The sequence below is a fragment of the Ursus arctos genome, unplaced genomic scaffold, assembly GCF_023065955.2.
Source record: "Ursus arctos isolate Adak ecotype North America unplaced genomic scaffold, UrsArc2.0 scaffold_15, whole genome shotgun sequence".
Taxonomy (NCBI): domain Eukaryota; kingdom Metazoa; phylum Chordata; class Mammalia; order Carnivora; family Ursidae; genus Ursus; species Ursus arctos.
This window is the reverse complement of record NW_026622819.1, coordinates 46,451,001-46,477,153: the sequence shown is the minus strand read 5'-3', so window position 1 is coordinate 46,477,153 and position 26,153 is coordinate 46,451,001. Positions and strand designations below refer to the sequence as shown.

Sequence of the window (26,153 nt, the reverse complement as noted above, 5' to 3'; positions counted from 1 at the left end):
GGCTTTGGTGGCCACGACTCCCCAGAGGAGAGCTGCAGGTGGACTGAGAAGCCTAGAACTTGAACCACAGGATGCCAATGCCTCTTTATTGCTTGTATATTTTGAGGCTGCGCTACACCCGTGCTCAGAAGTCCAGACGGGCCGCACGCAGGGTGGTGAGTACGCAGGGCTGATCTCCAACCTGCCCACTAACTTCACAGCTGCTCTCTAGCCTGTCCCACCTGCCCTCTGGCTTCCTCCACCGTACCTGCACGTGTCTCTGTTTCAGCAGTGTTTCGTAGCGGTTGGATGGTGGGTACGGAATGATGACTCCATAATTCTTACATTCGGCCCTAAAACGTTTATCCAACAGGACACTGCAAGGGATAAAAATTACATAAGGCCAGGAAACATGACCGTGGATGGTTTTCAAACACCCAGCCACATCCATGTCAGACCAGAGGATCTACTCAGGAAGCGCTAGCTTATGTATTTCGAATACAACTGTTCTCTGCTTTAGAGCAAAGATTTCTTTTTAGCCCCAAAGCCAAACATGAAGCACAATTTCGAAGGTGAAGACAAGCAACACAGAAGTTGAGCCACTCCCCTCTTTTATTCATTTACCAAAAAACGAACTGAGTGCGAGCTTGCCTATCCCAGCAATCATTCTGGTGCTAGGGACACAAAGCTCCTGTCCTCATGGAGCTTACGTCTAGTGAAGAGAGGCTGGTAACTAAATAAATAGAGGAAGAAAATAATTTCGGGTAAGAGGAAATAACTGCACAGTATTGAGGACTTATCAGGAATACACCTGTGTGAGCACAGTCATTTTTAACCTCACGACAACCTTCTGAGTTACACGTACTCTTATTACCTTTCACACCCACGTACACACTGCAGAGTAACAGTGCTCTGAAAATGAAGAAACAGGATCATCTGGTGTTAGGAGGTCAGGGAACGCCTCTCTAAAGCAGTTTTGCTGCACGGACACCTACATACTAAAAATGTTAATAAGATCTGAGGGGAAGAGTGTTTCCGGTAGAGAAAAGGAAAGTTGGTCATGATGCATAAAGGACAGGGCATGCTGGAGAGCATGATGCAAAAAAGAATTGAGGTAATCTAGAGGGACGCCTGGGTGGCTGTTGGTTAAGTGTCTGCCTTCAGCTCAGGTCGTGATCCCGGGGTCCTGGGATTGAGCCCCACATCAGGGTCCCTGCTCAGCGGGGAGTCTGTTCCTCCCTCTGCCCCTTCCCTGGCTTATGCTCTCTCTTGTTCACTCTCTCAAATAAATAGATAAAATCTTTTTTTAAAAAAATAAAGTTAACTAAGGGGCCAGATCATGTGGGACTACATCGATCACAGTAAAGGAGTTAGATGCTCTCTAGATGTCACTGGCAGCCACCGAAGGGCTTTAGGTAGGAAAGGGACCTCACCTGGATCTACACTGTGCAGCATAGACAGCAGCCACCAGCTACGGCAGCCTACGGGGCACCTGCGATGTGGCGGGTGCAAGTTGAGATGTGCCAGCAGAATAAAGTACACACTAGATTTCGAAGACTTAGAAAAAAACAAGAAAACTATCTCTTTAATAATTTTATATTGATTTCATGTTGAAACTGTATTTTAGATATATTGGATTATATAAAATATATTCTTCAAATTAATTTCAGCTGCTATTCTTTCCTTTTTAAAATATGGCTACGGAAACATTTAAAATGACACTTGAGGCTCACATTTGTGGTTGTGCTGTATTTCTAATGGACAGCACTGACCTAGATCTTTCTTTACCTCCTGTGCTTTCTTGGACTCTCCCGACCTCTCTCAATCTTCCCCAGTCCCCCACATTTTTGGAAACCATGGATCTTACAAGGAGTACTACAGATTAAGGGGCATTTTTCAGATAAGAATATTCTTTGAACTGAACGTACAAAGACCCAGGGTTTGACAAGTCTGAATTTGTGTATATAGCATATCTGAAATGAAATCGTCTTAGAGACACTGGAAGCCCAGCTCACTGCATCCTATTCGACCCAGACACTTGCTAAGGGACTACTTCATGGAAGGCCGTGTGATCTGCATTTTCCCTGAAAGTACATGCTTTGTGTACTTTCCATCATCAAGAGCCATTTACTTTATTTAATAACGCACATTCCGTGTTAACAGAGATGGGTGCGTTCTGACGTCAGCTCCTATTTGAAATATGTCAGAGCAACTCTAGCTGTCAAAGCAAAATGAAGCAAATTCTCTGCGTAAAATGATTTATTACAGTTAAGTAACCATTCTTGACATTATTGGCCTGTACATTTGAATTTCCAATAAGAAGGGAGAGACCTATGTTGAGGTTTTTCTTGACCAATACCATTATGGGTTCTTAAAACCCAGGAATTCAATCAGCTCATACTGGCAATACCACCTAGCCTCCAACACTTGACAATTAATTCTCTTACCCCGACTTCTCCACTGGTCTCCTATCTGACCTTTATATACCTATTCTTGCTCACCACCAATCCTTCTCCACATTTTTGTTTTTCATAGGGCAAATTTTTAAAAATAAAAATTGAATCAGGTCCCTGTCATACTTTTGAAATCATCCTGTGGTATTCGATTCCTCCTGGATAATGTCTACAAGCCCCATCACCTGAGTCCTACCTTTCCAGCTTTATCATGCAACTTGCCTCTTCTTGTGGTCTGTGGGTGAGACATTTACATGTACTAATTTACATTGTCTCAACTGCCCTACGGAGTAGGAATGCTGTCAGCACAATACTTCCGCCACAGGGACTTTGCACAAGCAGGTCCTTTGCCTGCAGTTTCTCATCCCATCCTTCACTTAGTTTTATTTAATGCCTATCAACTTCAGATAAGAACTCAAATGTTACTTTCTCAGGACAGCCCTTCCACTTTCTCACCCCAAAGACTAGTTCAGGAATGTTTCCTTCACGGGGAGCACACAGCCCCCCTTGCCGCTGTGCTCTCATTGGTTTGTATTAATGTCTGATAGCCCTCCTAGACTGTAAGCTCCATGAGGGGCAGCGCCAAAGCTGCCTATTTTCCTCTCTCCTGTATTTTAGCACCCAGTCCGGCCCATAGAATCGCTCAGATTCCCTTAGGGGCTAAAGAAGAGAGGTTTTACGACAGGAAACCATGTCTCACAGGTGGCAGGCTAAGAATGTTTGTTGCTCACAGCCCCGGACCCTCGTACCTGCCAGCCATGGCTTTGTAGTAGGCAAAGATCTGGTCCGCCAGCTTGTAGACAAATTGATCAAAGCACAGGTTCACCTGGGGACAGGGAGGCAGGAACGTCAGCGGTACGTGCCCAGCTTTAGCATGGCAGTGCAGGTGGCTCTAAGGGGGCAGTTGGGCAGTATTGCGTACTGTGGGGCAAGATACTTTGAATAGCAAAAGAAGAGTCTGTGGTTAAGTTAAGAAGTTTGGTCCCTCACTCTCAAGGTCCTTAGTTAGGCACAGAGAAGGCAAAGTTCAAAAAGCTGTTGAAGAACTGCCCTCCGCCTACGTCTTGTCCTTGCCCTTCCAAGGTGGCCCGCCCAGGGGGAAGGCAAGATAGATCTTCAGATGCTGCAACTGCTCGCATCATCCCACCCATCCTCTCTCCTGCTAGACTTTCTCGTCTTTTCCTTTCACTATATTTGCCCTGTTTGACGAATGAAGTTGATGGTCCTTGGAAACCGAAAAAATCTCTTTTTTGCAAACTAAGCTTAGAAACCTTTGGTTTTTAATGAATATGGGATCATCTTGCCATTTCAGGGTCTCATCACATTGGTGGCAGACCGTGAGGCTTAGTGAGAAGTCCATGCAGACACAGGATCAAAACCAAACCCTCCCCTGACGGCAAGAAACAGCCAAGGGTGGGGCTTTAATAAGCTGGGGCTGTGGTGGTGGCAGGTGCCATGGGACTTCAAAGGGAACCAAGCATATCTGGGTGACTGATCTTCCATGCTTCCCTCGCCAAGTTTTCAGCTCTGGAAGGTTAATTCTTTATCTGAAGAGCTCCTGTATCTTTTATTTTACACCCCAGATGTTATTCTGAACACGCAACACAGAACTGTGTGCAGTTCTGCCCTAATCTGCGGGTAACCAAGGCCTCTGCTCTGGACTTTGTGCTTCAAGGGTCCCCACGGGGTCTTCCTCCAGTCGAAGAACCTGCAGCATCAAGGTGGGGGTGCTCACTCATACCCTAAGCTTTGAGTATCCTTGCCCCCAAAAGCCCAAGCCCCTTCCAGGCCTGTCTGGTGTTTTCCCTGGATCAGCCCTGAGGGCGGACTGCACAGGTGTATGCACCCCTAGGGTCAAGGGTTAGCTAAGGGCCACTGTTTGTGGGCAGCGGTGGCAGACAAAGCTTGGGTATCCGCACACATGCACACGAGGCCCTTCATCGTGCAGAACAGAGTTGGGGGATGGGAAGAGAAAGGGGGCAGGTCACAAGTTGGGGGTCTCAATGTGTACTTGGGTCCATGCCCTCAAATATTACCCAGGGCCTGGCTGTGCGCTTTCTTTATATTTATTTTAAAAATCTCACTTGGCCACATGACACTCTAGATTTGTTTTGTTTTCAACCTGTTGGAGAACACAAGTATATAAGATCTTTTCAGAACAGGGAGTTGTCAGAGCTAAGATGCAACCAGTTCAATTGTCTCCTAGAATCTTTCCTCCCAAGTCTGTGCTCAGGAGAAGAGATCTGGGCTGGGGTCCATCAAGGTCTTCAACTCCCATAGAAACTGGAGGGTAGAGAAAGCAAGCAGCATCTCTACTAGATTTTCTTTGAGATACATAAACTGTCAAACTAAGTCAGTGGTGAAACATTCATGTCTTTCCTTTATACATAAGAATGTCTTATAGTTCTATGATATTTTTACCTAATTGGCCTCAGTCTGTGTTTACATAGTCCCATGCAGTGACGATGAACCCAGACTATCATTCCAGTTCCCAGGAGGCAAAACTGAGAAACTTCGGGAGCCATCACTACCATTGGCCTTGTGCATGTGGCAGGATTGGACTTCCTTGCTCCTCTCGGAAAAGGAGGTGCAGTCACGTGACTCACTTTGACCAATGACATGTGTCATTTCCAGGTGGAAGCTTTAAGTACCAGTGACATTTCCCCTGATATGGCAATTACTGAATGTTCCACGTAAGTCCCAACTTGAAGACTACATGGACCAGAGCCCCCAACCAACCCATAACGGAGAAATAAACCTTTGATTGCAAGGTACTAAGAATTTGTGATTATTTGTCACTGCAGCATAACCTAGCTTATCCGGACCATTACTGAAATAAAGCCATTGAGTGACTTTGTCATAAATAGCTTAATAGTTGAAAGGACGGTTGCTTCAGTCCTACCAGTACTAGTAAGTGACTATAAGCTATGTGACTTTGGTGTAACGATAACTACTTTAAGTCTAAGATTTATTATCTGTAAAGCAGATAGTAGCATATACCTCTTTAAATTGCTGTAAAGGTTATTTTAAAAGTATCTCTCTATAGTGTTTAGCGTTGTGCCTGGCAAGTTATAAATATATAATAACTGATACATGATATTGCTATTATTATTATTAGCCAAATAATCCAACCCTAAAAATCCATTAAAAATTAATTTTAATCTATGCAGTTCTATCATCTACCATCCCTTAATACATTTGAAAAAGAAAGACCATCATCCCAGTCTGGGTCCTTTTTGATGATCATGATTTGTAAAGATCACTCCCCATATAGTGAACGATATTGTAAGAGCATTGTAGGGGGACAGGTGGGAGCTGCACCTGTGGTGAGTGTAGCCTGACATACAGAGTTGTAGAATCACTGTGCTCTACACCTGAGGCTAATGTAACATTGGGTGTCAACTACACTGCAATTTAAGAAAAAGTCATAAAAAGAGATCACTCTCCAGAACAAGTTATTAACCCCGCATTGCTATGGTCCGAATGCTTGTGTTCCCCCGAAATTCACATGTTGAGATCCTAACCCCTTAAAGTGATGGTATTAGACAGTGGGGTCTTTGGGAAGTGATTGGGTCATTACGGTAGAGCTTTCATGAATGGGATTAGCGCTTTATAAGACAGAGACCCTGGGTGGCTCCCTGGGTTAAGTTTCTGAGAAACTGAGTGTTGTAAGATCGAGCCCCACGCTGTGCTCCATGCTCAGCGTGGAATCTGCTTGAGATTCTCTCCTTCTCCCTCTGCCCCTCCCCCCACCTGTGTGCACACTAGCGCTCTCTCTCTAAAATAAATAAAATCTTAAAAAAAAAAAATTAAGAGGGAGACTGCAGAGCGCTCCCTCACCCCTTCCACTACGCGAGGATGCAATGAGAAGTCTGTGACCTAGAAAGGTGCCCTCACCCAACAGTGCTGGCTCCCTGATCTAGACTTCCAGCCTCCACAGCAGTGAGGAATACATTTCTGTTGTTTGTAAGCCACTCAATCTGTGGTATTTTGGTACACCAGCCCGAATGGACTAAGACGGCCCACTCAGCGCCAGTAGCTGTGGATTTAAAAAGTCCAGATTCTCGGCATAAGATTACAGCAACAAAAGGAGAAGAATGTCACTTGCCTCGGCTTCAATCTCATCGTACAGGAACTGCTTTTTAAACTTGGTCAGAGCATAGTAGGCGCTGTCATTGTACAGGTCCAAGGGGTAGAGGACGTACCTGACGAGAGAAAAGCAGAGGCCGGCAGCTTACTAATCCCTCCGAAGGCAAGCCGACTGCTGCAGCTTGGGAAATGGGAAATACGAAGTGTTGGGTGAACACGTGAACAAACTCGGGGTTAGCAAGAGAGCGCCTTCCAGCATTCTGAGGTTTCCAGCCTGCCCTAGGAATGCCTTACTTTACGGTCTGCCTGTAGAAATCAAAAGTCCATGATGCTAATAAATCCAAGGCCTGAAAAAATGAGTCTGAGACCAAATCAGGTGGCAGTTAAGGACATTAGCTTCCTGGTCCCCAGAGACGACTATCTTCCAGGCACAGCTGCCCTGAAACTGACAGAGCACCAGAATGGCAGCTGGACTGGCAGAATCCTGAGCCTATCTGCAAGGCTGAGTCAAATCTGGTGTGACTTGATCCTCTGCGTGAGCGTTCTCCCTGGTGGGGCACACTGCCTAATCTGGAAAGTTCCGGAAAGAACAGAGCTCCCTAGCAAACTACCCTTCATCCGCACCCTGGGAACCTCCTTGCTGACCCAATCCTGCCTCTTACTCCATCATGGACGGTTCTTTGGTTTCCAGGATATGGTCTGTTAGAATCCAGGGCATGGACATCTCAATCGGGAACTGGATTCGCCGGCCCATGGTTAACTCCAGGAAGAATTCTCGGAACCAGAGCTGAGAGAGGTCACAACACTGCTGCAGGGCTTCTGAAAGCATAAAGGAAAGAGTCGTGGGTTATACACAAGAAGCACCAAAAGATTTTTGCTTTTATTGTTATTAACTTGGTTCTTATTGCTTTTGTTATTCTTACCGCTATCCTAGTATACAGCAGGTACTCATAAATAAGACTTGGTCAGTAGATCCTGCTCTCTTGGACCTGAAGGCCAGTCTAACATCTATTTAGAAAACAGCATTTGTTCAGCTCACAGTAGCAGCACCAGGGGGGGGGAGAGCAGTGATGTTTTAGAGCTTTCGCTACACCCACAATCTCCATCATCGCCCTACGCAACCATCCTGAAGACCCACAATCGGGCCCCCTTGCATGCGGTAATTCTGGCTTCCATCGCTCAGAAGCCTTGAAGGGGCCTGGTCTGCGCTCTGGTGGAGAACTTTGGATTGTTCGTTAAGGTCACTCTTCTCAGTCGCAACAGATGCATTACCACTTCCACGCCCCTGGATGCTGCTTTCCTTCCCCCCTGCCCTGTCTCACCTGCACAATCATCCTGCTAACAGGAGCACGGAGCGGGGGACACAGGGTTGGGGGGCAGCCTGGAAGCCTCCTTTGCCAGAAGCAACAAGACTAACCAGCTCAGAGCTGCTGCTTAGAAGGAAAAGGCTGACCGAATGTCTGGCTGTTACTGTGGTTATGTTGCTGGGGTTAATCCCCTCTACTAAGGACTTCATGACAAATAAACCACAAATGGCTACCAAACGAATTTAGCGGAGTCAGAATAGCAGGACCGAGCCTGGCCTTTCCAAGCCCACCAGAAAGTGTGCATTTTTTACCTCGGTGGCAAAATGTGCCTCTTCTGGTCAATGACCATGTTTCTTTGCAACTTTTGGTCCAACAGCTTTAGTTGGTCTGGGACCTGGGACCCTCATCCTCTCCCCACTGCCCAGACGCTTCGACTCACCACTGATATTGAGTAGATGCGTGAAGAAGAAGGACTGTTTGTGGAAGTCCTCTATGGCGAGGACGATGGGTCCATCGAGGCTGCTTCTCAGCGTCTTCTTGGAGCCGCTTTTGTCTGCGATGAGCGATTCGAGCATGGTCCGCACCATGTACAGCTTCAAAGAGAAAGGAAGATGAGAAGGTCAGGGGCTGGCCCTCCACCCTGGGGTAAAGTTTCTCTGTGCTGTATTTATATTTTTCTTTTTTTTTCTGCAGATGTCTGCTCTTAGAAAGCACTGTCTTAAGGAAGCACCAGTTTAGGGTTGGAGAAGTGAATCTGAAACATGTAAACCCTCACAAGGGAGACTGGCCAGCCCAGGAAGGGCGTTCTGCCCAGGGCCTGATAACAAGTCATTCAAGGCCCAGGTTTTTGCCTGTTCTGCTTGGCCAAGGGCGTGGGCATCAGAGGAGAACCTCAGTTCACATCACTCTGGAGTCACTCTCTGCTTTACTGGTTGGCTATGGTGGCACCTCGGATGGAGCCCTGGACTTGGGTCTAAGGCCAGGCACTGCTACTGTCTTGCTGTGTGACCTTGGGCAACAAAGTCCCACTCTGGGCCTCAGTTTTCTTATCTGCTAACATGTGGGGGCTGCACCAGATGCTTTCTCAAACCAGTCCTTTTCAGCTCTAACATTTTGAGGAATTGCGAAGTGCGATTTGATCAGAGCAAGCCCCCCACCCCACCACCTCAAGCTTCTGACCCTTAGCGCTTTGAATCTATTACTGAGCGATGGCGCCCTCTGGTGGCGACAGTGGCATCGCACAGCCTACCAAAATCCTGGGTAGAAAGCGCGTGAAGACGGGTACTTACACAGGAGGTCTACTAGACAATGAACTCCCACTTACAGAGGGCCTTAAATGCAAAGGGTGCAAGTGCTAATCTAGATCTTTCCACATCATATGCCTTTGAATCTTAGGGCTGGAAGGGGCCTTGAGGAGCCAGGCTAGTCCATTCCTGCTGCCTCCTGGAGAAGTGTACCCCAACCAACCCAGCCAGGCGGTGTTATACCAGGGATCGGCAGCCTCTTCGGCCCTGTGTGCCACCAGTGGGGTGAAACAAAGCCCGCGGGGACCACTGGCAGGCCTAAGACATAGATAGGAGAAAGGAGGAGGGAATGGGAGGGCAGGAGAGACAGGGAAGAGGGAGAGAGAGAAGAGAGAGAGAGAGAGAGAGAAAAGCAAGAGGTATTGTATACGGTGGGAACGCCGCCGCGACTGCTAGGGGCCACTTGCCGACCACCTCTCAGAAGCTCCAACCTCCCTCTGCCACCACGTCTGCCCTGGCTGCCTCCGGATCTCCTCAAGGACCGTCCCCACCAGGCACCTGGCACTGGGCTGGGCAGCGCAGCCACAGAGGGGAGGGGCACAGCGGCCCCTACCACAGCACTTCCCGTGATAGTCCAAGAGCTACCACGGTGGACAGTCCACCCTCGCCGACCCCATTGGGGGGCAGGTCTGATCATCCCTGAGAATTGAGAAGCACTGTTCTAATGACAGCCTTTGGAGTCATCCAGGAAAGGATTCATCAAGTACAATCCATGTAACTGACTGATTTGTATCAAATTCTATGTGAAAATCCATGCCATCGATAAGAGGGGGATCTCTTTTCCCACCTACTTCTACCGAACAGAGTATTTAACGCATCAGACCAGCCAACGGCCCAGCTGTGCTAGATGCCCCTGTCTACTGTGCTAGGAAGACCCTCACAGAGCCCGGGGGCGGGAGTCAGGAGACCTGGGTTCTTGTCCCACCTCCACCTGTGACTCACTTTGTGACTCAGACAAGTCACTTCCCCTCTCTGGACCTCAGTTTCCCCATCTGTAAAACAGGGAGGGCACTGGGACTAGCTTGTCTCTAAGGGCTCTGCCAGCTCTGTTAGGAGTCTACTCAATGCATCCGTGCCACCTCACAGGATTTGGCGGTGGTGGGGGGTTAACTCGTGGCCACACTCCCCTCTCAGACCACCTATATAAACACTCCTTCCTCTCCTCTCCTTCTCTCTCTCCCTCCCTGCCTGTTTGGCCCTTCCCCTCATCCTCCTTTCCAGTTTCCCTTCTGCTTTGTCTGTGTCTCCCTCACTCAAGTATTGGGACTTACACAAACACCCGAAAGCCCTGCTTAGCCCCTGCAGGATATTCTAGGCTGGAAAGGCCTGTGGTCTTTGACATTACACACAAGTGTTTGTAGAAGCTTCCTTGGGATTTCCAAGACCAGCAAGGTTAGTGCAACCTGGCCCACGGGCTGTGAAGCCAAGGGAAGTCATGGTGCTGAGAAGCCGTCCTACCCCGTCCGTCCTCCCCGTCCCCTGCCCAGACACAGACACACACACACATAGAAGGGGTGGGGGCGGGCCTCAGATGGCTCATCTCAGATGGTTCAGACACAACTGCAGAGCTGAGACAGGCTGAAAGGTCATGTTAAGGGGCAGTTCCTGTAAGACCCCTGAACGTTTGATGGACCCTTACGCTTTTTTCTCAATACCTCAAAAAGCCTACCAGGACTTGCTTATCCTTAAGTAAGTGGCAAGGATTCAACCAAAATGCCCAGATTCTCTTTCTTTCTTTCTTTCTTTCTTTCTTTCTTTCTTTCTTTCTTTCTAATTTACTGACTACTTTGGATAAATCACAGGTGACCTCTTGTTCAGCAGCTTCGGTTAGCAACTCTGAATATCTCCGATTATTAGACTTTCTCTAAGGGATCAAGGGCTTTTGGTACTTACGCATTTGAGGGGATAATAATAGTAATGTTTTGTCAGTAACATGATCTCCTTCATAATTTTCACTTAATGGAGAAGATAATCAGAGTACAGAGAGATCAAGGTGCTTGCCCAAGATCACACAGCATGTCAGAGGCAGAACTCGTGAATTCTCAAGCTAGGATGTCACTGCAGGTAAGGGGCCAGGGTTCACTGAAGAGGGACAGGACAGATGCATATAGATTCTACTTTACACTCCTCCTACACTTTGGAACCTATACTTCACAGGGCTAGGAGACAGCCCATCCTGGTAGGACCCCCATTTGCCAGATTAGACAACTGAGGCACAAAGAGACTGTGTAACATGCCCGAGGTCACACGGGTTTCTAGGACTAGAATCCAGGTCTCCTGAATCTTAAGTTGGTAGTCCTCCCTCCTGTATTAAAACAAGATGGCAGAGTAAGACTAGTGCAGCTGTTGGACCCTGCCCCTCCTGCCTGAGGCCCCCCCAGCCCCTGAGCTACCATGGCCTGGCTGGCCTCGGAGCCACTTACCTGTGTGCTGGAGGGCCCCACAGCACGCCGGGGCACCTTGATGTCAAATCCGCCTTTGGGATCCTTCTCCCCTCTCAAGCACGGGTCATTGGGGGGCTCTCGGCCCCCCTCCCAGTCACAGATGGTTTTTCGAATTGCCTGCAGGACACTGGGAAAGAAGAACCGATACTCAGACCCGGTTTTACCATTGGAAGGAGGCCGTGCAAGCCTGTTTCTAGAGCCTATGATAGCCCAGGACCCTTGTCTTAGACTTTCAGGACGCTGGGGAAGCATGCTCATTCCTGGCCCCACTCACCCCCCAAGAGGTACTGGCTCCACAGGCTTGAGCCACGGTCCAGAAGTCTGCTCTTCAATAAGCACCACGGGTGAGTCTGATGCCCACTGGCTGTTTTTCTTTCTCATTACAGGGGAGCTTCATTAGCCCAATTACATCTCTGTATGTTTGAAGTTTTAATAATAGCTTATATTTGCTGCATACTTACTCTGTGCTGCTGTGTGCTTAGGTCTACACACTGATTACCTCACTTTATCATCCTAACAGCCAATAAAGTAAATACCTCTATATTCATTACAAATGAGGAAAACCAAGGTTCAGAGAAAGTACGTTACTTGACCAAGTGCGCACAGCTAGTGGTGGCTATAGGCTTCAACCCCAGAGACTGAGGCTTAATTCATTTCAAATGTCCAATCTCCTAAGAAGGCCTCCTAGAACTTGCTGGAACTTGCTAGAAGGGTCTGTGTGTGTGCAGAGGCAGTGCTGGGAGCTGACTGAGCCAGGAACTTCCCCTGCGGTCTGCACCTAGCGCCCTTGATTTTTGATGGGACCCCTGGAAAAGGCCATTTGAAGACCCACCTGATAAGGACGTTCTTCTTCTTCCGTACCGCCTGTCTCAGGGGCTCGCGCAGCGTCACCTGGGCAAAGTCCTGCAGGGCCGCGTAGATGGTGTTCCTGATGGCCTGGTTGAAGACGCTCTCCATCCTGCCCATGAGGACCTGGAGGCCTTTGATCATGGCGATCACCTGGCCAAGCACAGATCAAGGTCAGGCTCGCTGTGCCTCAGCTTACCTATCCGTCCAGTACCCTTCACCACACTGCAGGAAGGGTGCTGTGTGAGATGCTCAGAAGCACGAGGCCAGCGCTACTCAAAGTCCCAGTTCGTAGCGAGGTAAGAAATGTGCGCCAGAATGGAAATCAGCCCTCAGCTTCCTTCATCAAGAGAAGGCCTGCCACAAGGTACAGATGTTAGCGAAACGTAACGGTGTGCTTCAGATGCCCCTCACTTTCACTCTGGCACGAGCTCCCCATCTCAGTGCTGACTGCTGACAAATAGCAGCCAGATCCCAGACCACATTCTGTGGACCACTCTGACTTCTACAGGCCTCTCTACCTATCACACACCCGCAGACCATATCAAATAGAACTTTGACCATAACATTTTCTATAGAATTTTTACAATCTTGACTTTTGAAATAATTTGATCATTTGCTATTTGAGCCCACAGAACTTCCTCCTATGACATAAAATCTCTGTAGAAGTCTTGGGTGAGGGAAAGCTTCTACCCTTCTGTTTGTCTCCTCCCTGGCCTCTTCACCTACTCATCTGGCTACAGAGACGGGGAGACAGGTATTTGCGATGAGTGTATCCTGACCCGCCTTGGCGTATGCGCCTTCTCTGCGGGGTTCCTCTCTTTTCTGTGCAATCACCCTTCCCTCCCCATTCCGATCAAGAGAGGCATGTGTTTCTGCAGCTGCTTTGTCAGTTTCCCAGTAGGTAAGTTTCATGGGGTGGAGGAGGAATGAGAAGTCTTGGGTGGCCTTGGGTGGAAGTCACATCCCTAGTCTAGCTTCACCAGCAACGAGCCTGATCCTTTGGTCCCTATCAGCCACAAGTGCTAATATCTAGAGTGATTCAGAATTCAGAGGGGACAGCACAAGCCGTATCAGACTCCTGACATGATATGTCAGGTCTGATGACATGACAACATGTCATCATGGTGTGCTGGACTTCCACGCTCTGCCCCGGGCTGTAAGTGCTGCAGGGGCCAGGCCCAGCAATGCTGCGCACGCCCTGTGCACGCCACCTGGGCCTGTAGTGAGCCATCAGAACATTTTTGTTGAAAAGGAATGAATAAAGCAATGAATGAGTTTACATGCTAAGATTTTTTCTTCCTCTAAACCTTAAAGTAATAAATAGAACATCCGAGGTTAGAAGAAATGGTGAGGACAAAGTTCAGGCAGTGAGGATTTTCATTAGAACCAACAAATAGAGTGGTTTTGCTGGAGAGAAGCTTTAGTGTAGAGAAATAATGTGACAGAAGTCTTAAAGGAACATTACATCACAAAAGCATCTGGGCTCCTGGCTAGAGACGTAACTAGGAAATAATGAGACAAAAGAAGGAAGAGATAATGGAGATGGTTCAGAATAATTCCAAACACAGCAGAGTGTGCAGATATGTTTCACCTAAGGGAAAATCTTTGCAACTCTGGGCTAGGCAGAGATTTCTTAGCTGGAATATGAAAATCACAAACCATAAAATAATTGGTAAGTTGGACTTTATCAAAATTAAAAACAGTTGTTCTTCAAAAGGTACCCCTAAGAAAATGAAAAGGCAAAGTCACCAATTAGAAAAAATATTTACAACATATACATGACTAGGAACTTGCATCTACAACATATAAAGAATTCTCACAATTCAATATGAAGAAGACAGAAACCCAATTTAAAAAAATGGGCAAAAGATTTCAGAAGACAGGATTTCACAAAGGAAGATACATGAATGGCCGATAAGCACTTGAAAAGATGCCCAATATCACCAGTCTTCAGGGAAATGCAAATTAAAATCTCAATGAGATGTCACTAAACAGCCATTAGAATGACTAAAATTAATAAAATTGACAGTATCAAAGACTGTGAGGGTGTGGAGCAATAGGACTCTCCTATACGGTTGGCGGGAATATAAAATGGTACATCCACTGTGGAAAACCATTTGGCAGTTCTTAAAAAGCTAAGCATTCACCTACAATATGACCATTCCAAGAGAAATAAAAACCTGTATCTACACTAAGACTTACACTGAAATCTTTAAAGCAACTTTATTCATACTGGCCCAAAGCTGGAACAGTGGAATGGGTAAGCAAATTATAGTATATATCCATACAATGGACTAATACTCAACAATAAAAAGAAACAAACTACTGATACACAGAACAATGGGGATAAAACTCAAAGTTATGATGGTGAGTAAAAGAAGCCAAACACCAAAAAAATACCAACAGTACAAACTGATAAAAAATACCAACAAATCTATGGTGACCAAAAAAAAGTGATCAGGTCCAAGGATGGACAGATTGTAAATGGCACAAAGTCTTTAAGGGGAGATGGAAATGTTCTGCATCTTTTTTTTTTTTTTTTAAAGGGAATGGTTCGTGAATTTGTGTGTCATCCCTGCAGTGGGTCCACACCAACCTTCTCTGTACTGTTCCAATTTTAGTACACATACTGCCGAAGGGAGCACGGAATGTTCTGTATCTAATCTTTGTGGTTTCATAGGTGCCTATACAACGGTCAAAACTCTTGGCACTATACACTTCAAGTGGATACAGTTTATTGAACATAAATTATACCTCAATAAAGATAATAAAAATACTATACTATCTTCATGAAGGTATCGCACGCATGGCCCAAGAACGGGGTCTTCTAAGAGGAACATTCAGAGAACAAGATGGAGCTTCTGGACATTAAAAATATAATAGACACAATAAAAAATACTAATAGAGTAGACAGTCGAACTTCAGGAAATATCCCATAAAGCAGAACAAAAATAAGTGATGGACAATAAGACAGAAAAGGTAAGAAAATGAGACACTAAATCCTAGGGGTCCAACATCTGACAACTCATCTCATCCTGGCTTCCATCTGTAGTTCTTTGATCATTCATCAGCTTGGGCATGTTTCTTATCTCTTTTAGCCATTTATTTGTCCTTGTGTCTGCTGTTGGTTTCCTTTTGCCCATTTTTCTACTGGAGTGAATGCTTTCCCCTGGATTCTTAGGAACAGAATGAGTTTCTAATCATTTTTGAATGGTAACTTTTTTTTAAGATTTATTTACTTATTTTAGAAAGAGAAAGAGAGCACGAGCAGGAGGGACAGAGGGGCAGGGAGAGAGACTCTCAAGTAGACTCTGTGCTGAGCATGGAGCCTGACGCAGGGCTCGATCCCCCCACCCAGAGATCACGACCTGAGCCGGAACCAAGAGCGGGCTGCTTAACCGACTGCAACACTCAGGCACCCTTGAAGGGTAACTTTTGACAGAGATGAATTCAGGCGGGAGGAGAAGGACAGGGAAGTGTATGCACACAGGAGGCCCATGGCTGCCATCTTGCTTAGAAGCAATCCTGGAACCATCGGGATCAACACCAAGCACCAGCCTCTGGGGCGGACGGGCGGGGTGGGCGAGGGGGAGGGGAGGCAGGGAGTGAGAACCCACCTCGACGAAGGCAAACTTCTCCTCGCTGGTGTAGTTGTAGCGCGTGGCTCTCTCATACTCCTCTGCCGTGCCGGGGCAGTCCTTGTTGCAGAACTTGTCTGTGGGGTGAACCAGCTTCCAGGAGTACTGGGGAGAGAGGAAAAACCCAAAGGTCCATCAGCAGATGAAGGGAAAAACCAAATGTGGTGTGTCCGTGCAGGGGAGTATGACTCAGTCATAAGAGGGAATGAAGTTCTGACTCATGCTCCGACATGGATCACGGTCCTCAAAGTCATGACATAAAAGAAGTCAGACACAAAGAGCCACGTAGTATATGATTCTCCTTATGGGAAACATCCAGAATAGGGAAATCTATAGAGACAGAAGACAGATTGCTTAGGGCTGCGGGGCTTGGGAATGGGGGTTGATTGTACAGGGTCTCTTTGGAATTGATAAAAAGACTCTAAAGTTGACTGTGGTTGCACAATTCTGCAAATATACTAAAAACCAATGAATCTATATTTCTAATGAGTGAATGGTACGGTGTGCGAATTATATCTCAATAAGGCTGCTACAAGAAGAGTGCTGGGGAGAGGCAGAAGCAGACAAGAGTCCGTGTGAACAGAGGTCAGGCTGGAGGGGCCCGGGGAGGAGCAAGCCCTCTGCGTTTGGGACACCTACCACCTCCATGACGTGGGCGCTCCACTTGGATAAAAGCTGCAGGCCCCGCAGGGCCAGGTCAAAGAGCTCGCGGTATTCCTCGTCTGACTTCTGGCTGTCCAGCCCGGAGCCTGTCACCACCTGGGGAACACGGGTCGTCACCCTCAGCATGTATGCGCCTGGCACTTTCAGATGCTGATTCCCCCAAGAATAATACAAAGGAGGTGCTATCATTATACCCCACTGATAGATAAACTGAGGTTCAGACAAGCTTTTTGTTGAAGGCCACATGGCTTGTAAATGGTTGAGGGTTTAAACTCAGGCGGTGTGACGTCATAGCCTCACTCACAACTACCCTGCTATATTGCAGAGCTGTGGCTTTCAAATTTTTTAAATGCAAATTACAGTAGGAAGTGCACATCACAGTGACTTGGGAACACATACCTGCATAGAGATTATATATATATATATATATATATATATATACACACACACACATATTCCAACCTATATATATATATATGAACCAATACTTCTCATGAAGCAACTTTACTCTTAACACATGAGAATTCCTCTGTCTATTCTATTTCATACAAAATGTTAATCATAAGTCACTAAATTAATTTCCCAACTCATTAATTAGATGACTCACCAGCTGAAAAGCACTGAAGACAAGCATCTATTTGAATGTGTCTTATTCCGTAAGGCAATGTGGATGTACGCATGTGCAGTCAGATACACGTGCACACATGCACGCACGTGCATGTGCACATATACGTATGTGTGCATACACGTATGTACGCACATGTCTGTATATACATATCGAGTCAGTCCTCATTATTTGTGGGTTCTGTATTTGTGAATTTTCCTACTCCCTAAAATTTATTTCTAATCTCCCAGTCAGTACTTGCAGTCCCGTTACTGGTCATTCGCAGGTATGTGCAGAGTGGTAAAAAATCTGAGTCATGTCCCAGCTGAGGTTGAACGTGGTGAATCTCTGCCTTCTTGTTTCAGAAATCTTGCTGTATATGAGTCCTTGTCATGGTTAATTTAATGCCACATTTTCCATATTTTTGTACTTTTTACTGGTGATTTCACTATTTAAAATGGCCCCAACTGGGGTACTAAAGTTCTGTGTAGTGATCCTAACTGCAAGAAGGCTAGGATGTGTCTTAGGGGAAAAGCAGGTGCTTTAGATAAGCTTTGTTTGGACGTTAAGTTATAGTGCTGCTGCGTGCGAGTTAATGTCAATGAATCAACAATTTTTATTACATACAGTGTCTTTAAATAGAAACACACAGAAAACAAGGTTATACATTGATCGGCCTATGAAAACACTGTGACCAGAGGTTCACAGGAACTTTACTCTGTACTTCCTCGAGGAGCAATGGTTCATTGCTGATCCAGTGTTCATGCCCACTTTACAGAATATAATTACTGCAAGTAACAAGAATTGTCTGTGTAGACATGTGTAAAATGTACAACTTAAAAGACAACATGAAGCCAGGTTCACTCTGAGATCACACCAAAACTTGACAAGGATGAGGCCCCGGCTCTGAAATTATTTCCATAGCTTTAGTCCAGATGATTGTAAATATGGTTAAGAAAGCTAAAGGTTGGGGCTTGACCTTGGTCCATGTCTTCCAGGAGCCCTCCTAAGAATATGGGCCACTTGTTTAATGACCACACTGCGCGCACTTGTCTGACTGTCCTCATTTCAAATATGCTGCCCTTTGATCAAGGACATTTTCAGAGGCTGGGTTTGGAAAGCATGTGTGCTATGGCTGCCAGCCATGTGGTGGAACCAGTGAGCAAACGTGGGATAGTGCAGAGTCATTCAGGTTCAAATCAGGGACCTGTGATTATCAAACCAACATAGACATTTACTAGAAGGGTATATATGGGAAGAGTCCACGAGGAGGTATAAACCCAAATATTAATCACAGCTGCTTCTGCTTGGTAGAATTTTACATGATTGATTTCCTTCCTTTGCATATTTGTATTTTTTCTGAGGTTTGTGCATTGACTATATTTCCATAAAAAAAAAAAAAGTAACACCAGTAAAAATGTAATTGGCGGGATTACCAGAGATTTTATGGCCTTCTTCTGTCCCTAATGGCATTTTCTGATGTGTTACAACGATAATTTATTATTGCGCAGCTTTGAGCCTGAGTGTTCAGAACTGTCTCTCTCGCCATCCAGGGTAGAAATGGCTGGGATCTTGTGCAGACGAACCCTGACTGGGCCACTGTTATCTGCTGGGCAGGATGCATTTTCCATGCACCCAACTGTTTAATCCTCTCAATGAATCTTTCCAGATACTATTACCCACATTTTACAGAGGAGGAAACGGAGGCACAGAGATTGTGAATAACTTGTGAAGGTCAGTGGCTGAACCAGAATCAAATCCAGTTCTGTCTGGCTCTAAAATCCACGCTCCTGGCCCCTCTGCCCTCCTGCCTCCGATGTGTACTGCTTCGGCTCCTGCTCTCCATCATCCCCAGGGTCATTTCCTTCCCAGCTGGTCGTCGCCCTGTCGCACCCTGAGCCCCCGCGGGCCCCGTCCCCGCAGCCAGAGGGAGCTTACCTCGCTGTTGCTGTAGCGAGCGAGCTCGGAGATGAAGCGGATGTGGTCGTCCCGGATCTGAACCATCTGCTCGCAGATGTTGTACTGGGGGCTGATGCTGCTCTGGGTACACGTCCACCTGGGCAGAAAACCACAGGGTTGGAGCAGGTCCCGGCCTGACGTGCCTCAGCGGCATAGGCTCCTTCCACTCACTAGTTGGTCCTGGGGCTCAGCCACACGTGGCCGGCTCCCCTGGGTGGACCCAAGAAGTGTCCCAGTCACCAGCGAGAGAGCCTGCCGCAGGCTGAGCGGAATACTCTTCCTCCTCTGAGACCCAATCCCAGGCTTTTCCAGGTACCTTGTGTCCACCGTACTTACCAGGTATATGAGTGAGGAGCCTCTCTAGGGCTACAAAGAGCTGGAAACCGAGCAAAGAAAAGGCAAGGTGGGCGACCTCCCCGAGCCTGCCTACTGAGTGTCAGCACTGACATTCTGAGGTTGAAGCTGGCTCTGGTGGGGCTGTTATGGTGGGACTGGGAAAACCTACAGGGACCCTGCCGCTTTTTCAACAGTGAGCAGGCCACATGAAAGGATACCACGGTGACGGATAACATGTGTTCTAAGAGGTATTGCTGGCATGTTCTCGCTTACTCCCTCTCCCTCTCCCCACTCCCTTCTTGTTCCCCTTGCCCCTCTCCTTTCTCCTCAACTCTTTGGAAAGATATCATTGGGAAAACCATCCTAAAATGGAGAGGAAATCAATGAATCAAAATCTTCACTCTCGTTCCCCAAGAGAAAAAAGACAGCCCCCTTGACCCCCTTCTGTCATCTGGTGCTGGGTGACCCAGGAGACAGACTAAGCATGGGGACCGGACAAGGCGGATACACATTTTGGGAAAAATTTAATATCTCAAAAGGATCTCCTTGAAGTGGCTCTCATAAGAATACTTGGACTGGCGATAGACCTCCTCACACTTACACTTGGGCATGACTTTTCTTTTGGCTTACTTGTGCAGGGACAGGGACACGATCACTCAAACCTCTGACACCCCGCTGTGGCCACATTGCCACTCCCACCCAGCTTCAGGTGGTCAAGATTGCACGCAGGAAGTGTGAGGAGAGGAGCTCAGCATTCTCAGTTCCATGCTCTTCCTAGAAAATCTCCTCACATGCTAGCAGCCACAGGTTATAAGAGACGAAACCAGCTTCCTTGGTGAAACTCCCTCACAGGGGCTCAAGGCTGGTGGGGTTCAAGGACACTCCGTTTACCTATTTTTCAGGCACCAGCCCTCACTTTAGACTAAAGGACAGTCAGCCCCTCTCTGTAGGGAAAGGTCATATTCATTCAGCTTTGGGAAAGATGCAGACAGAAGGAACCTTACTAACAACCCCAGAGATCAAAGGAGTGGCCAAGGCCGCAGCTGGATGTCACCCACCTGTCACTGAGTCACTGACACCCCAGGTCCTAGCACAGATGACCTAGAATGGTGGCTTGTAAAGCAATCTAAGGCAAGGCTATCGACTCACTTCACAGGTGCAACTGTCCAAACCTTATACTCAATGACATACTTACTGCACGGACACAAATCTGAGGAGAGAATCAAGGTGCTGAAGAATGCCATCTTGCTCCACCCGACCACTGAGGGCCAGCCAGTCCTCCCCCTTCTCCAGGGAAGGAGGGCTGCTGCTGTCCCACTGTGGGCAGCACGGGTCAGCGCCGGGACAGAGAAGGGGCGTGGCTGTGCTCTGAGCACTTTTGAACCCTGGTGGCAAAGGGCAGATACAAAAGGGTTCAGAGCACCCTCCGCTGTTCCCTTCCGGCCAGCTGGGTGCCAGTGTTGCAATGGAATCCACCTGCCCAGGGCTCTGGGGAGGGAGGAGGGGCTGAAGTGGCCCCTCGGCCCCCTGCCCGGGCTGGGCGTCCTCGCGGGAGCCAAGAGACATTATGGCAGGCACTCACTTGGACTTGTTCTCTTCATAGTGAGCACTGGTCTTAATGTATCTGGCCAGCTCTATCTGCATGTCGCCGAAAAGGGGCACCACTTGCAGCTGCTGCAAAGGAAGCAAACACAAGGCGTGAGATGCTGAGGGAAGAGCCGGGCAGCTGCCTTCCGCTGGGGAAAGCGGGCCTCTGTGTACCTTTGGGCCGACCCCGAGGTTCTGCTTCTTCTCGTACTACCAGGTCACCTTGGAACTAAAGAGAGTCCCAAACAGTGTGCAGGTTCTCCCTTGCCTCCAGCCAACCCATGTTTCATCAACTGAGCCCAGAGGGAAAGTGACTTGGCCAAGGTAACACAGCACGCAGAATGGATGAAGGCGGAGGACCAGACGGCCTGCCCTCCAGGGCAGGGTTCTTTCTGCTCTAACTTCCCTGGGATTCGTGGATCCTTGCCGCTGTGAACTCTGGACTAGGAGGGGATACCTGGACGCCACTGGCTGGGTGTGGCCTTCCTGAAAAACTCTACAACTGAAACCCTAACACCAAACACTAAAGAGCAGCCAAGTCCTAAATGAAGACCAGGACAAATACGGAGGAGGCGGGGGCGGACTGCTGGCTTCTAGGCAGTAGGCACCATGTCAAACACTTCAAAACCTGAAGATTCTTAGGACAGTGATGGATACATGTCATTCTGCATTTGTCAAAACACATAGAATGTTCAACGCCAAGAGTGATTCTTAGTGTAAGCTATGGACTTTGGGTGACAATGATGTGTCAGTGGAGGTTTGCTGATTGTAGAGAATGCATCACTCTGGTGGATTTTGATAGTGGGGGAAGCTGTGCATGGCAGGGGCTGGGGGCAAATGGGAAAACTCTGCCCTTGCTGCTCAATTCTGCTGTGAACCTAAACTGCTCTAAAAAATAGTCTATTAAACAAAAAACAGTATCTCAGTCCATACAAATACTTTGTGAGGTCAATACTATTATCATCCCCATTTCACAGATGAAAAAACTGAGGTTTAGACAGCCCAAGGGATTTTCACACAAAGTCTACCCAGCTAGAAGTCAAGGAGCCAGGACTATAATCCAGGGCTCTGACTTACCTATGTCCTTCCCACTGAATCCTCAAGGGAACCCTAGAAAGTAGATACCCTTAGCGTTCACATTTTTCAGGCTAGGAAATGCCACTTCAGAAAGGTTTAGTGATTTTCCCAGAGTTTTCCAGCTATCAAGAGGCAGAGCCAGACTAAAACCCTGGCCCGACTATGGCAAAGTTGTATTCCTCAACTGCACCCCAATCTCATCTGAGGGCAGGGGCGGATTTTGCCAGGTCCCCTGAGATGAGCCCTGTTTTCATTTGGGGCAGCTCCAGAGAAGAGTGAAAGTTCCCCACTTGAAAAGATGCAAAGCCACCAAAATGCCTTTTGGTGATTTATTTCCCCCTTAACCTGGAAGAGTCAGTGGGATCCAGGCCCACTGGTAAGCCTGGTTTTTCCATATCTGACCTCTGAGGCTCCGCTCCATGTCTGGAGTGCCCAACGCTAGTATAAACCGGCCCCATGGAATTCAATTCCAAAGCAGGAAGTCCCTTCATGAAACCCTCAAAGGCTTCGTTTAACCCCAAGGTTTTATGTTTAAAAGTTTGAGGCCAGAAGATCAAACGTCTGAGGCACCGCAAAGGTCTGAGTGTATAATGGACCATGATGAGGCCTTGTGCTCAGAGGCAGGGGCGAGCTGAGGGAGCCCCAGGAAACCAGGAGAGTCTGTGACTTTGCAAATGTGATCCCATTTAAAATCCAGTCTCTAATCCTCCTGCTTCTGTGAGCCCTGATTTATATGGAAAATTAATGCAGGCGCTGTCTTCTGGGATGCACCTCTTTCTTTAGATAGCAAGGGATTTCAGGAAAGAGAAAAGGCAATATGCAGAAAAAACCGTGAGGCCTCTCAGCGGAATCCTGAGTCTCGGGAGCACGTCTGACGTGAATGGGGCAGCCTTGGACAGTGTAGCACCTTCTACGGAGGGCAGCTGGACGCCCTGTCATTCTATCCTCCTCTGGGGTCTTTACAGCTGCAGCTCCATCAACAACACCACGGCTTGCGGCTGATTTCTTCCCTTTTCCCAGAGAGATGCCCCGCGGCCCGGCCCCACCCTCAGGCGCTGACCTTAAAGAACTTATCAATTTTGCTGAGGTTGATTCTCTTCTTGGCATCCAGTTTGTAAATGTTACTGACGTTTCCATCCATCAGGTAGAGACCAAAACCCATTACCTAGAGCAAGAAGGGGACAGAGCACAGAAGCCCATCACAACCACTGGAAAAGCTTTAAAAAAAACAAAACTAAAAAAGGAGGTCTGTACACACACACACGCATGTCCTGTAGGGACACCTGTCCCAAAACCCACAGGTCTTCAATTCAAGAAAGGAGACATAAATCTAATTTCAAGTAAAATTTGATTTCTGTGAAGGAATTCAGGCCGCTCCTACAGTAGGTTATTATGGTGGCTGCTTGCTGAGTCCATACTATGGCCCAAGTCTGTGCGTAGGGCTTTCCTGGGTATTTTCCTCTTCTCATAACAATCTTATGAATCAAGTTTACACAATGACCGTTTTCTACAGATGAGGAATTAGAGACACAGAGAGGTTAGCCAGCCTGCTACGGTCACACAGCTAATAGCAGAGACAGGCTCTGAAGGCAGATCTGACCACAACATCTACACATTTATATGCTTCCTGTGAGAAAGGGCTGTGCGCTGCTTCTCGCGGCATCCCTGGGGTCTAGCACATCACAGGGACTTGGGAATACCCGCTCGGTGTTGAATGAACATGAAAGTAGTCCCTTCTTTCCCCAAGGAAGCTGAAACAATGCACGGATGCCCAGGGAGCCACTGGTGACTTCATTCAGAACGCATTTTTGCCTGACAATGCCCTACAAGCTGGTTACCAGGCTGACTCTTGATATGCCAGTCCATTTAATAGCTTCTCGAATGCTGACATGTTTTGCTCCTTTTGTCAAATGTACAGCAAAGCCGGCAGGGGCCTGAACGGCTGGGCTGAGAGCAGCTTCCCTTGGCTCACAGCTGCAGTGACTGTGGGGAAGTCACACCTGACATGTAAGGGCCTGGACTAGAGGACCGGGAAGGTCACATCCCCCTTAGTTCCATTCTGTCCCCGTGCTCTGCAGGGCGTGCACGAGACTCTCCCCGCTTAGGTGAGAGGTGCCCCTGGTAGCGTCTGAGCTCACGAACACAAACTGCAGAACCAGGGAACAGCCAGGTGGAGAGCTGAGAGCAAGGAGGCTGGGAAGCAGAGGTGCGGAAGGCTTAAAGGCCAGTGAGAGAAAATCTGTGGGCAGCCCTCGGAGTGCTTGGTGGGCTGGAATTTGGTGACCTGGTGTGTGGCAGCAGCCGCTCTGGGCAGCCCTATGGGACCTGCCCAGGCACAGCAAAGGGGTGAGAGAGACCACTAGGCTTCTGGATTTCTGACGGTACAGAGGAAGATGGAGTGAACAAGTCACTGAGCTGAGGTGCTATGGGACTAGAAAGAAGGGAACCCCAACAGGGCTGGGATTCTTACAGTAGTGAGGGTGGCATGGAGGAGAGGAGGGAAAATAAAACGACCAGGAGAAAATCAAAAGGGGAGGCTCTGGAGAAGAAACACTCAAAAGGGGCTATGCAGAGTGTCCAAAGAACATGCACAAGGCTGCTCATCTCAGGGCTACTGCTGTCGAGAGAAATCAGGAACAACCCGAGCAGCCAGGGGCAGAGGAACGGTCATCGAAATGCAAGGGCATCCATGCCGCATTATTTAGTGGCTGCATAATATTCCCGCTACGTTTAATAAAATGGGATAAAAATTACACACACACATAATTTATGCAGATTGCATATGCTGAAAATGTGTAAGCACAGAAAAATTACAAGGAAATACATCAAACTGCTAAAAATGTTACCTCCAGAGGGAAAGATTGTGAGAAAAAAATTTTTTGTGCTTTTCTGTATGTTCCAGATTTTCTACAATAAATATTACTTGATAATTTAAACATGCAAACCATTGGAACAAATGTGACCATTTAGGCAAAATACAGCAAAAGCTTGAAGATTTTGCTTTCCCTTTGAATCAGCAACTTTTTCCTCTAGGATGTTTGACTTGGCAAGAGTGTGGACACAAAAGTCGTGCTATAAGAACGTTCAGTGCAGTGTAGCAAACCAGCATCCAATGACAGAGGATTTGTTTCATTACAATGTCCACGTGCCATGAGACCCTCAGCAGTCATTAAAAACTACATTGCAGAAATGTCCTTAATGGCATCCGGAAAGGCGTCTATGACATATTAAATGAAAAAAAAAAAAACAGGTTACAAAAAATTATGTCCAGGAAGATCTGTATCAGTGTTTAAATAAGAAAAAATAAACTTTTTTTTTTTTTTTAATGATTTCCACTAAGGAGGCGGAGGGGCAAGGCCAGGCCCAGGCGCGTGAGTGCGGCTGTACCTTGAGGAGCATGTGCTTCTCGCTGGGGGTCAAGTACATCTTGTTCTCGTAGTAATCCACGCAGATGTTCACTATGTCTGCCAGCAGCTCCTCATAGCCTGGGATCACTTCCAGTTGCTGATGGAGACACTGAACAGCAGCGCCCGCCCCTGGTTAGCCCCTCTCCTGCTCCACCCCCCAGAAGGCCCACAGCTGGTTGGCAGTGACAGGGCACAGCCCCCTCCCCCCCCCCGACCATCCCAGCTGGAGGGAGCCTGCATCTCCTCCTCAAAGTCCCCACGGTGGATGGTCAGAGTTCCTGTCAACCTCCCACGGCAGGAAGGCCACCCCTCTCCTGGAGCCCTCCATTTTATTTCCTGGCAATTCTGACAGTTAGAAAGGACTTTCTTGGGCTGAGCTGAAAAGCAGTTCAGCCTCACAGCAACAGGCCTGTGGTAATCTAGGCTTAGTTTTGAGGGTGTAGACTTAGCCATGACA

The 26,153-nt window shown here is 47.6% G+C and overlaps 1 protein-coding gene and 1 non-coding gene across 3 annotated transcripts in view; both read right to left on the bottom strand.

Annotated features, from left to right (window-relative positions):
- The window catches only part of CYFIP2 (cytoplasmic FMR1 interacting protein 2), a 120,867-nt gene that overhangs the window by 60,339 nt on the left and 34,375 nt on the right, over positions 1-26,153 (bottom strand). For both annotated transcript variants that reach the window (XM_026510861.4, XM_026510862.4), the window contains exons 8-20: positions 25,677-25,805; positions 23,350-23,454; positions 21,208-21,299; positions 19,269-19,386; positions 16,703-16,822; positions 16,043-16,168; positions 12,409-12,575; positions 11,556-11,703; positions 8,268-8,421; positions 7,184-7,340; positions 6,541-6,637; positions 3,182-3,258; positions 248-356 (exon numbers count right to left, since the gene is read on the bottom strand). In XM_026510861.4, coding sequence (XP_026366646.1) covers positions 248-356; positions 3,182-3,258; positions 6,541-6,637; positions 7,184-7,340; positions 8,268-8,421; positions 11,556-11,703; positions 12,409-12,575; positions 16,043-16,168; positions 16,703-16,822; positions 19,269-19,386; positions 21,208-21,299; positions 23,350-23,454; positions 25,677-25,805 — 1,599 coding nt within the window. The remainder of the gene's footprint in view (positions 1-247; positions 357-3,181; positions 3,259-6,540; positions 6,638-7,183; positions 7,341-8,267; positions 8,422-11,555; positions 11,704-12,408; positions 12,576-16,042; positions 16,169-16,702; positions 16,823-19,268; positions 19,387-21,207; positions 21,300-23,349; positions 23,455-25,676; positions 25,806-26,153) is intronic.
- LOC113264173 (U6 spliceosomal RNA) lies at positions 14,964-15,070 on the bottom strand. Its single transcript, XR_003319575.1, has one exon. It is a non-coding gene; the product is annotated as a U6 spliceosomal RNA (small nuclear RNA).